This window comes from Notothenia coriiceps, unplaced genomic scaffold (genome assembly GCF_000735185.1).
Source record: "Notothenia coriiceps isolate Sejong01 unplaced genomic scaffold, NC01 NC01_scaffold00004485, whole genome shotgun sequence".
Classification (NCBI taxonomy): Eukaryota; Metazoa; Chordata; class Actinopteri; order Perciformes; family Nototheniidae; genus Notothenia; species Notothenia coriiceps.
The window spans coordinates 141,530-154,413 of record NW_011337186.1 but is presented as its reverse complement, the minus strand read 5'-3'; the positions used below and the strand labels follow the sequence as shown (position 1 = coordinate 154,413).

Here is a 12,884-nt window from a genome sequence, read left to right as displayed (position 1 = left end):
GAACTGGTCGTTTGCTTGAGCCACAAACCTGAAACCGATAGAACAGCTGTACAAGAGAGCTATCCAGGTGTTTGACAGAAAGCCACATTCATACCACCACTGCACCATCCTTGATCAACACGGCGCTAACAGTTCACGAGCGAGTGTGTGTGTCCCGTCCCCCCGGCAGAGTTGTGTACAGGCCGACGGGTTATAATGGATTTTGACGGAAATGTTACGATCCTGTCGATCAAAGCTAAAGCCCCTGTCACACTGTCCCGAAATTGACACCCGATGGACACGCGATTAAGGAAATGTTCAAATTCGGCTCTGATCGTAACAACATCGGGCCATTCGTGAGGGCATCTTAAGCCATCGTATGACCGCCGGTGGAGTTTCTCAGGCTCCAGCAGCAACTTTGGGAGCAGTGGCAAAATCTTTGGCATCACAAAGCATTGCCGAAGGACCTTGTGAAGGTTCATTTTCGTGTTGACTTCATGTGTCCATTTTGCCCTTCGTAAGGCATTCGTGAGGGCATCTTAAGCCATCGTATGACCGCCGGTGGAATTTATCAGGCTCCTTCAGCAACTTCGGGAGCGGTGGCAAAATCGTTGGCATGCCAAAGATGCCCTCACGAATGTCCCGATGTTGCTACGATCAGAGCCGAATTTGAACATTTCCTTTATCGTGTGTCCATCTGGTTGTTTTATTGCACAACAAAATCATGTAAACATATTTTGTAAATAACCCAATTTGTGTTCTGTGAAACTAAAAAGGATATAATATATTATTTTGAAGGCCAGGAAGTTGTTGTTGCTATGGAAACAACATGACGGAGAAAACTTAATATCTTCTACATATAAAGACAGAGAAAGTCAAGAACAAAGTCGGAAAATATCAGTACAGTATCATAATTACTTTCGTTGCAGTTGTATGTCTTAAATGTAATGTAAATGTTGCCTTCGTGTGTGGTTCGGGGCCATCTTCGTGCGAAATTCACAATTCCATATTCGTCTGTCCATCGGGTGTCAATTTCGGGACAGTGTGACACGGGGCTTTACCGAGAATGATCAGCATCATGAAAGCACCCAGGTTGTAAAGAGTCCAATGCATGCATGGGTAACGCTGCAGTTCACCATTACTCTCACATGACTGTGTATAAATCAGTAGCTTCTTGTTTATTGTACATTTCATTCAGTCAGATAAAGTCTGTCTCAACACTTGGGATTTCTCCCCAACGACCTCATTTGTTCACAGTAATTATTCTAATGTCTCATAATTAACGAGGCCCTGATTTATTGATGTTGAGATGCTACATGTAGCTTCACTGTGATGACTGCTGAGGACTTGGTAATAGAGCTGCAACGATTAGCCTCCTAATCGACGGAAAAAGGATGTCAGAGAAGGCCGTTTTCAGTCTCTCAAATATGGAGGTTTCACACTTTTTTCTGTTTTATTTCATAATAAAATGTCTGTTTTCAGCTGACAAAGCAAGGCATTCAAAGACTTCAACTTGGACTTTGAGAAACTGGGATGGATCCTTAGTTGCAACACTTCTTGGTTATGTTAAATAACTTCAAGTTGAAGGACAAAATGTGACGGCTAAGTCCTAGCTTCCTATCTGTTTATCTTTTCAACTGCCTAACAGAGAGGTTAGAAAAGTGTCATCCAGAGGAGGTAAAGTTAATTTATTTCTGCCCCCTATAATTAAGAGTAATTGTGGTGACAGCTGCCGGCACACACCTGGACGATTACCTACTGTGAATGTAAAAGTGGCTGAGTGGCGTCATGACCCCACGGGGGAAATTGCTGGAAGATCATCTGACAAACCTCTCTGACACATCAGGCTAAAAAGCTTTCTGTATTCATTCAAATCTTTGGGATTTAAGTATGGAATTTCCTTTTAAACATTCATCTGACACACGCTCTCATGCATACGCACCAAATAAATGTTTTGCTCCATTGCCAGTTGCCAAGGACTTCAAACCTACACACCTAAAAGCACTTTATGTTTTCTCCCTCTTTGTGCTGCATTGATCTCTCAGTCTGGCTGATTCTCTGCTCCAGTCCATGTTTCTCTTTCCATACCCGCAAAGAGGTGGACAGAAATAAAGCGGCACATTCTCAGAAAACTCCAAAGGAAGAGCTTTCTCTGTAAAACCATGGGGCTATGGCTTAAAAACCACTCTCTAAAAACAGGGGGATAAGAACCGCTCGATAGGACTCAGCTTAGAGAGAAACAACACGCTGACCTACTGTACCTGTTACCCAAAACTCAGCTTGTTCTTTTCAATTCACACCCACGGCTTCTATTTCCTAGAAAAATGTACTGTTCCCAGAAGTTTCACTGGTTATTCTAACTCTCACAGGGAGATCTACCCTGAGTTTCAATCACAGGCTTTAAATCTCAGAAGCAAAGTGCCCTTTTGTTCATTTCCTTTTAGTTTTCCAGCCTTTGCAATTTCTTTGCTGTGTAGAAAAAGCACACGGATTCCAGAGAAGAAGACTGAGATAAACTTGACTTTACAAACCCGGTGATCTCTCTAGAAAATAATCCCAGTTCTCATGAGATAATAAAATAATTGAATATCCAGATTATTATAGGATATTGGTTTGTTAGATCAGGGCCAGCCGGGGAAATCAGATTCATATGAAATGTAATATTTATGAATTCTGATATTGAAGGCTTCTTTCTAACTGCGATATTAAACCTGCTGAGGTGCCCTTCAAAATCGTGTATTAATCCACTCAGGACGGCCAACTTGAGGCCCCAAGCGACGACATTGTGAGATGAGGTGTTTTTGGAAACAAAGTAGGCTACTTTGCAAATATAATTATTATCAACACAGTTACTTTTTTATAGTGAGGTAAACTTGCATGTATGTCATTCAGTATGCGTTTACAGGTGAATACGTCTGCATTTCCTGCCAAATACTAGCCTCAAAAAGATTACAATATAACTAATGCAAATAAACTACTTCTACTAATAATCATAATCAATTCAATAATATAAATATTATATTATTATACTATAATATAATTGTAATATAGTCAAAACAAAACATGCTTATGACATGCTCAAAAACTGATATTTCTTAAATCTGTATTCAAATGTAGTTCCCTCTGTCAGCAATGTATCAACAACTACACACACATTTCTATCAGTATGTCTCTGTGTTGTGGTTGAAATGATGATGACTGTTAGGAGTTAAGGGGAGAGGCTGAGCATCACCATGAAATGTGCAAATTGACATAAAAATGAATAAAAGGGGGAAAAATGCTCCATGTTTTTTAGGCTGTGAACTTTAACTGTTATGTAAGCCAACTAGACAGACAGTGTACCACTCTTCCTCCTGTACATTAGCAGATAAAAGGCATANAATAATATATGTTAGAATAATAAGATCACTCAGATGTCTTAGGTCATATAAAGATCAACTCTATAAGAATAACAACTACAATTAGAATAACATATATCAGATGAACCATTATATATATCTATAAAAGGACGAATATAAAATACATGACATAACATATACAAGTAACAAGCAAATATCAAACACACAAACGGATGATGACAATAAATAAAGACACCAACAATTAACATGACATGCCTGTAATTGTATTAAAGAGATCCACACTCGATCAATGCATTTAATCCGGAATTAATATACAAAACGTACCCTATGTGGAGAACTTTTTCTTTTTCCATTTAATTTCATTACCTGGAACCAAGTGACGTAACGACGACCCCAATATGGACAAGGCTGCGGGTGGTTGTGTGTGCGTGTGCTCCGGTCGAGCTCGGCCGGGCCTCGCGTGTCCGTTGTCCACACGTCCCGCAGCAAACCAGGAACCACACAGCAAGCCAGGCTCACACTGTCGTCCCGCAAACGTCCCCGCAACACGGCACCCAGACCCACGCAACATTCTCATCTGTTGTTCATCACTTAGGTGGGTCATTCGTCTAGGTGCTATCAAACGCCCATTGTAACACATGAATCACTGATGTTCCGCTGTAAGGTGGCGGATTCATCGGAACAGAGCTTGGGCGAGCTGACAATCAGAGTAGGGCTCATCAGGGAGGGGGTGCGGCAGGAGCTCCAACAAGCCGTTTAGGACAGAGAGTGAATACACATACTATACAGAGATGCTGTATGAGAGACCAATGTGAGTTTGGAAAATTGCACAATATAAATCTATTCTAGTAGACCTCAACAATGGAATTATGATCAGTAGAAATGGCCGTGACATGGGACCTATAAATGAGCTATAACAAGCTTTAAGTAATACAAGTCTTTTTTGTGTGAATTAGGTTTAATTGTCAATGTGCAAAGATGAAAGCATGCATCTCTTAGATGTTGTTTCAAATAGTTACCAATCAAAAATGCTGCAACTCTACAAGTATTTTTGCTTCTAAAATAGCCATTTTCCAAGACAATGCCAATCCTAATAATTGCACTGATGTATATTAAACTCATTGTGTCCCTCCCCAATGTGTTGTGTGTGTGTGTATGTAGTCCCTGCCGGCAGTGTTTAAGATCGAGCTGAAGCATGGTGAGTTTACCTGGGTGGTTAAGAGGAAGGAGAAACATTTCATGGAGCTGCACAAAGAGCTGCAGACGTACAAGACCCTCATGAGGATCCCGCTGCCGTCCCGCAGGTCAGCACATTTACACATTTACACTCCACAGAGTGTGTGAACACAAAAACACTCAGAAGGAAAGACGTACCGGTACACACAAATGCACACGTATTTGTCACATTGAGTTGACCTTGTGGGAAATGGAGCACAAACAAGCTGAGAATGATTAGTATAGTTGTTAACCTTCTTGCGAGTTAGATGAAAGTTCAATTTAGCTGTTGTCTTTATGCATTCATGTTGAATCTAGAACCAAGAGACAGTTAGCTTAGCTTAGCATATAAACTGGAAACAAAAGGGAACACCCAGTCTGGCTCTGTGCAAAGCTTCCAAAGAATCTTCCAACACATTTGCTGTAAATTTCACTCAAGGTTAAATCTCTTCTGTTTATTTGTGTTATATTAACAGGAGGTTTTGCTGTTATCCTCCTCCTGCTGGCATTGTGTGAATTCAGCAACAGTCGCCTTGCAATCAGAGCTGATTCCAAAACTTTTTTAAAGACATTTTTACACATTAGCTTGTTTTTGGTTCAAACAAAGAAGACACAATGTGTTCATATTTGGTGGTGGACATTTGTTTTATACTCTGGAGTTTGGACAGAGCATGCCTTTTCATCAAAAAATCTTGAACAAAGATATATATACAGAATATATACATCCATTTATACATCTGCTTTTTATAACCTTTGGATATTGGTAGACATTTCAACTATCATGTTTCCTTCTTTTTCCCTCCCTCTCTCTGCCTCTGGTGATGTACTCACAACACAACAAAGGAATGTTGCCCTTGGACTTTAATAGGATTTAGTTTTGCCCTTCTCCCTTTATCTCTTTCTTTGTCTGTGATCTTGACTTGATGTTGTAATAGAAAGAGGAACATGGTGGATTATTTTTACAATTTCCTTTGGTGTATGTTCTTTTGCTTCTTAAATAATTCTCCCTGTTTTCATTTATAAATAATTCTCCCTGTTTTCAGTTACGTAGCATTTCACTGTTATGTGTTCCTTGTTGATGAGACACAACACTGAGCCAGTCTGCAACCTGTCAATGTATTCAAGCTTTTATATGTTCCTGTCTAAACTCCTGCTGGCAGCAAGATGAGGAAATTATGTTTTTAATTTAGGATCAGCCGCTGGAATGTTTTTTTTGGCTTTAGGGAATGATGGAACAGTTTCTCGTCAAACTTGAAGTGTGGACACACTGTGAGATTTAACAAGCTCTCGCTGGTGATTCATCTTCAGATAGATTGTGGACTTTTGAAATAAGCCTCTTCATTTCCTCCCTCTGTCTCAGCCACACGGTGAGGAGAAGAACGGTGAGGAAGAACGAGGTGAGGGAGATGCCGTCCCTGCCGAGGGGAGGGGGAGACGAGCTGGTGAGAGACGAGCAGGTCTCCAGCAGGAAGGTACGTCACGTCGGTGCCGGTGCAGCCATTGTGTGTGTGTGTGTGTGTGTGTGTGTGTGTGTGTGTGTGTGTGTGTGTGTGTGTGTGTGTGTGTGTGTGTGTGTGTGTTCATAAAAATACTCACAGTGGCCAATACATAGTATACTCTATGTGTTCCTACAGAGACAATTAGAGGACTATTTGGACAAGCTGCTGAGGATGGCCATGTACCGCAAATATCACCATACTGTGAGTAATCATTCTAAGCTCTGCCAGCTGTGACATTACCACTTCCTGCCTGCATTTTAAATGTATACTTATTGTGTGTGTATTTAAAAGCATTAGATATGCACTAATTTCAGCTGCTGTAGATACCTGAGAAAGCAAACTGTATAAGCAAATGTTGGCAACAGTATTCTTTGTTGCTCTTCCTTATGATGGAAAAGTGTGTGTTGAATAGATGATTATTAGTTTATCCATAGCAACATGTCTGCTGTATGTTGACACAATCACATTTAAGTGTAGTATTGCTGCCAATTTAAGCTGGCAAGGGCCTCATGTCTGTTTGATGCCCTGAAGAGGACTTTGTATACTATGCAAAAAAAATTTTTTTAAGATATTCAATCAAATGTATTGGTTAAATATGTAATGATACAATACTGTAAAAAGTATCTTTATAATTTCATTTGGTATTTTTCATATTCACAAACACTTCATTAAAACTACATGTGTTGCACAATAGTGAGTGTCCTATTCATATCCTACATTTGAACATATACAGTAGTGTGTTCACGCTCGTGCTAAATTTGACCTTAGTCTGAATTATGTATGAGCTTTAAAACAAACTAATGCTAGGTTTAACATGTTCTGACATGAATAAACCGCATCATTTCGACACATTAAAAATTCATAAATGAGATGAGAACCCATTTTGAGATAATCATTGAAAAGCTGTCTGCTCAGAGTCACATGACGACATGTACAGTGCAGCATGTATCAGGTTTGTTTTCTTTCTTCCCAAGACTCACTGTGAGACGCCTCTTGTTGTCTCTTCCTGTCTATTCTCAGATGGAGTTCATTGACATCAGCCAGATGTCCTTTATCCATGACTTGGGGCCCAAAGGACTGTGAGCATTTTCTCTTCTTTCAAAGTCTTTCCCATCTGTACAAACATTGTCCTGTCTCAGGTGGATACGCATTGAACAGGGTCCTCTTCAAGGTTCTCTATTGACAAACTAACAAAGCTACAGATTAATTATGTCGTTGAAAAACTTTTAAACTTCAAAGTCTTCTATTTTTTATTCAGACTCTCCTTGCATGCCGTTGTAATTTTTCCTGATCATACGTAAATTATTTGACTGTCTGTCCCAGGGAAGGGATGATCTACAAGCGATCAGGCGGACATCGTATCCCCGGGATGAACTGCTGCGGCCACAGCCAGGCCTGCTACCGCTGGTCCAAACGGTGTGTGTCTGTTTACTTATATTCCTGTTTTCCAATGTTTTCCACTCGTTGTTATATCAGCCAAATTCACATAATGTGTATCGATGTTGTTGACTGGTTTATCTTCTTGTAATCAAGCAGACGCATTCAACTTTCTTAGCGGAAACTTGAAGTAGTTTATTTTTAACTGTTAAACTTGTAGGTGTGATCGATGCTATTTACAAACTCAGTTTAGCATTTCAGACTCAAGATTGTTATCAGGAAGGTGTCAAAGTATGGGTGTTCAAACACAGTGACCACTTAATAAACATTTAAAAACATCATATTGGTAATATCTTTAAAAGTATTTTGGCTATCATCTCATTTGTATTGTTATTTTATTGCTGACAAAATCTTTGAGCCATCTTCAGCCTGGTTGAATTGGCACGTGTTTGACTTTCTTCATCTGTTTTTCTGTTTGTATTTCTCTTCATCTCAGCCAAATTATTATGTGAGCAGTTCTATTGTTGTTTTCTGAAGAAAACACAGAAAGATCCCACACGTTTGAAACACTCTGCTCGTCCTCCTACATCTCCATGATGATTTTCTTCCTACACCTTTTCCTTACAACAAGAAATATAAGAAATCCTTCAAAGCAATGGATCAAGAGCTGGACAATACGTAATAACACTAATGTTTAATCCCAATGATGGTAATGAGGACTGTGTGTTTTGTAGGTGGTTGGTGGTGAAGGACTCGTGTCTTCTATACATGAAGCCAGACTCGGGGGCCATCTCTTTCGTCCTGCTGTTGGATAAAGACTTCTGCATCAAGATGGACTCCAAAGACACAGAGACCAAACATGGAGTCCGGGTGGACAGCCTCTCCAGGTTTGAATTTTGTTGCAGTTCCCAAGGGGTCAACACATATAGAATAGTTAAAGGTCACCTATTATGCAAAATCCACTTCTCCATGTCTCTTCTACATCAACATGTGTCCCCTCTGTGGAAAGAGACTCTGGAAGTTTCAGGAAAAAAGATTCTCTCTCTTTTTGATCCATTTCTATAAAAACCTGTCTGAAAATGAGCTGATCAGATTTTGGCCACTTTATGATGTCATAACGTTTTTTTGGCTTGTGTAACCATTAGCCAATCACCAACCAAGGTAACCCCCCCCCCCACCTTATCACCTGAATCTCCTCCTAGAGCACCATTGAGTTATTTGTAACCAAATATCTCTCAGAGGGGCGTGGGGAGAGGCTCCTTATTTTCATCTAAANACAACATTCGCAAGTTGTACATTAGACTCATACAATAACCCACCTTCGAGTGATGCTCTAGTTTCTTCATGTTTTGTTTTTTTCCCTCTCCGGACTGAAACTGTCTTTTCACCGTCATCTCTTCTCCTGCACTAGTGGCCGTATCAAAGGCCTGATTGGTCAGATGTCGNTTTTGTTATTTCAGGGTGCAGGAGTTGATGGGCGGAGAGCAGAGGGAGACTGGACGAATCCCGCGCACCGTGGAATGTCACCTGAACTCCGACCTCTGTGACAGCTGCGTCCCTGGAGACACCGTCACTGTGACGGGGATAGTTAGAGTTACCAATGATGGTAAACACACACTCACACACAACCACACACACACTCTCACACACACACTCTCACACACACACTCTCACACACACACTCTCATACACACACACACTCACACACACACACACTCTCACACACACACTCTCATACACACACACACACACACACACACTCTCACACACACACAACCACATACTCACTCACACACACAACAACACACACTCACACACACACACACACACACAACTACACACACACACACACACACACACACACACACACACACACACACACACACACACACACACACACACACACACACACACACACACACACACACACACACACACACACACAACCACACACACTCTCACACACACACAACCACACACACAGACACTCACTCACACACAAACACACACACACACATAGACTATCACTCACACACTCACACACACACACACACACACACACACACACACACACACACACACACACACACACACACACACACACACACACACACACACACACACACACCACACACACACACACACACACACACACACACACACACACACACTCACACACACAACCACATACACACACTCACACACACACACACACACACACACAACCACACAGAAACAAACCCACACACTTTCTTACCAAAGTGGGAGTTTAGGTTTCGGTTAAGCTTTTGCCTTTTAGTGCCAGCTAGTGATTTCAATCCGGAGAAGATGAAGTCTTAGTGGTTTAAAACAAAAGACACACCTAACACACTCTCATCATTTGTATGCAGGTAGTTCCCGGGGGAATAAGGATCAGTGTATGTTCCTCCTCTACCTCGACGCCACTTCAGTCAGCAATACTAAAGGTACTGAAGCGCGTGTGTTCAAAACTGAATTATTACGGTTTTTTTAATGAAGGAAGTAATAAGGTGTTATTTCTTGTTAATGAGCAGGGCATCACTCCAAGTCAGGCCAGGGCTCTCCTGAAGATCGCTCTGGAGGAGAGGAGTTCAGTCTGAAGGAGCTGTACGCCATCCAGGAGATCCAGTCCCAGCCCGACCTGCTGAGACTCATCGTACAGTAAGATATTCATATCACCTACAGTATTACACCTTAACTGTTTGGAAAAGTAAGAACTGTCTGGATATCAACTCGTAGTTTGACTCAGACCACAGACATTTGATTTTAAAGTGATTTTCTTCAGTTGTAACATCAGGTTTTTTCTGTGAGTTGAACAGCTAAGCCTTCACACACATGAAAAAAAACAGCTTAGGTTAATCAAACAATCTCAAAATAACACTGCAAGTCTGTTTCACAAACATGATCAGAGTTTAGAGCAGCGGTTTTCAAAGTGTGAGGCGTGCCTCCCTGGGGGGGGCCAGAGAGCTTCAGGGGAGGCGCAGAGGGAGAAAAGAATAACGAGAAAAAGACGAGTAAAGTGTCACTTGAACACCTTTGGCTGTCTGGAGACCGAGTTCCCCCACCCCAACCCCACCTCGCCAAAAAGGCTGTAAAAGTGCTCATTCCCTTCACGTCCACCCAGAGGCCATCTGTGTGTTCTGGAGAATCACAGAACGACCGGTCGTCAGCGGGACGTTGGCGGCCGTCTCGGTTCGCTGACGGCCGACACCGCCCTTTATTTGTTATGTTTTTGAACGGCATCATTTAAGTTGCGCTGACAGGCGACAGAGGTCCGTTCAGCAGGCCGTTTCCACGCAGCGAGGCTCCCCCCCTCCCACGTTGACAGTTCAAGAGCATGATCTGCATTTATTCCCGTCTACATTGCATCCCGGCATCATCCGCCTGTGCGCATCAAAGACGCAGACTCATTGTTCCCACTAAAGTAGGGGTGAGTGTAATAAGGAGGCAAAGTTGACGTTCAGTGTGTTGCCGGGAGCATATAAGGATTTATCCACCATGTTGAAAATGTAAAAAAAATGTAAAACATAAAGATAGAAAGGTTTTAAAAAGTTATTGTTTAATGTTTTAAGGAGGTGACGCTACTCAGCCAATCAAATCGGTGCAGTCAGTGAGTCAGCACGATAGACTCAAACACAGAGACGAGAGAAACAGTCGGAGTAATTTCAAACGGCGGAAGGTCGACAGCGAAAACAGAGCATTTAATGACATGTTCTCTTACTGGACCTCTTTGAAATGCAATTGAATGCCCCTGCATTATAGCAACAAAAACAATAATAATAATAATAGCAATAACAATTGGGAGGGGGGGCGGCTGTTCTTATGTTCTCTGAGGGGAGGCTCACCTTTCCACACTTTAAAAACCGGTAACAACTTCTGATGTAGGAAACAAACCTGGCTCTTTTTGGCCCCATCTAGTGGTTAAAGTATCAAACTTGGTATTTTACTCCTTTTTTCTCCCCCGTTTTCCAGGTCTTTGTGTCCTGTCATCTACGGCCACCTGGTGAGTTGTCAATTGTCGAACAAAATAAAGAACACCAACAGCATTTTCGTATCCATTTACAAAGGGAAACACAGTGATGCCATTAATACCTGACAAACAGGACATTATTTATTTTGATTTGTTGCAAAAAGTGGCTGTGAATTAAGGCAGCTCGACCTCAGTCAGTCTTCTAATCCTTTCAATCTTGCCTTAAATGACCTCTATTGTGACCTCTTCAACAGCACTAAGTCACATGACCCAACAAAACACATTAACATTGGCCCAAGTCACCTTCTTTGCCGTTGTGCTGATGAGAAAACAGCGAAGAGGAATGAGTAAAACAGTCTGTTTGTGTGTCCCAAGCTGGTGAAAGCTGCTCTGTCCCTGGTGTTGTTTGGAGGCCGACAGAAACACACGGGGAAGAACAGCGTCCCCGTCAGAGGAGACCCTCACATCCTGATGGTGGGAGACCCCGGCCTGGGGAAGAGTCAGATGCTGCAGGTAACAGAAAACACAGGACACACTCTGAACGTGGATCACAGTTTTGAGGTCTTTACACTGACTTCCTGTCCGTCAACAAATGTTTATAAAGCACTGAATGGGCAAAATAAATGTCTGATCTTCTGCCACATTATGCACCATCCAGGACTTCTGCTTGAACTGTGATAGTTGGACTGTTTGAATGTGAATACTTACTTCTTTATTTACGTGTGCTCTGTGTAGGCAGTGTGTAATGTGGCTCCCAGAGGAATCTATGTCTGTGGCAACAGCACAAGCACCACAGGTAATCTGTCTTAACTTGCTCTACCTAAATGATGCAGGCTTTGTGGACACACTGACACTAATTTTTCGTGTTTTGTTCTTGTTTTTTAGGACTCACAGTGAGTTTATCCAGAGACGCAGGAACAGGAGATTTTGCTCTCGAGGCCGGGGCCTTGGTGCTGGCTGACCAAGGTAGGAAAGAGAGGAAATGTTATTACAAAGTGTATTTTTTGCCTGTCTAATGTTCAAATAATGTATGTTTATTTATAATGGTGGCCTTGAGATCCTCACACCAGTCGTATGTAGTTTGTTTGAAGTCAGATCAGCCCAAAGTATTAAAGGGGACCTATCATGCCAAATGCACTTTTTGATGTCTTTTATACATCAAGATGTGTCCCCGGTGTGTCGGGGAACTCACGCAGCGTCAGAAGAGACCGGCCATATGGTGTGTCCACTCAAGAGGAAAGATAAAGGACGAAGAAGTGTGTTTAACGAGAGGTCATGTCCAATCGAGACTCACAATCGGCTACGATTACATATTGTGGCTGGTATAATCAGGATTTGTCAGCCCGTAACAAAGACTATCGTTGCAAAGACTATCCGGGCACCCATGGTGTAAAGTCTATATGCAGTATAGCCTGCGTTTAGACCTAGTCGCAGGCAAAATCTCTACCATGCCTCCTTTTCTCTCTC

General features: G+C 41.9%; 1 protein-coding gene across 1 annotated transcript in view; it reads left to right on the top strand.

Annotated features, from left to right (window-relative positions):
• LOC104942356 (phospholipase D1-like) overlaps positions 1-12,884 on the top strand; it is a 17,360-nt gene that overhangs the window by 3,842 nt on the left and 634 nt on the right. The window contains exons 3-15 of the mRNA XM_010767570.1: positions 4,500-4,642; positions 5,914-6,025; positions 6,188-6,253; positions 7,073-7,131; positions 7,376-7,468; positions 8,164-8,316; positions 8,890-9,035; positions 9,820-9,894; positions 9,982-10,108; positions 11,420-11,450; positions 11,793-11,930; positions 12,153-12,213; positions 12,303-12,383. Coding sequence (XP_010765872.1) covers positions 4,500-4,642; positions 5,914-6,025; positions 6,188-6,253; positions 7,073-7,131; positions 7,376-7,468; positions 8,164-8,316; positions 8,890-9,035; positions 9,820-9,894; positions 9,982-10,108; positions 11,420-11,450; positions 11,793-11,930; positions 12,153-12,213; positions 12,303-12,383 — 1,285 coding nt within the window. The remainder of the gene's footprint in view (positions 1-4,499; positions 4,643-5,913; positions 6,026-6,187; positions 6,254-7,072; positions 7,132-7,375; positions 7,469-8,163; positions 8,317-8,889; positions 9,036-9,819; positions 9,895-9,981; positions 10,109-11,419; positions 11,451-11,792; positions 11,931-12,152; positions 12,214-12,302; positions 12,384-12,884) is intronic.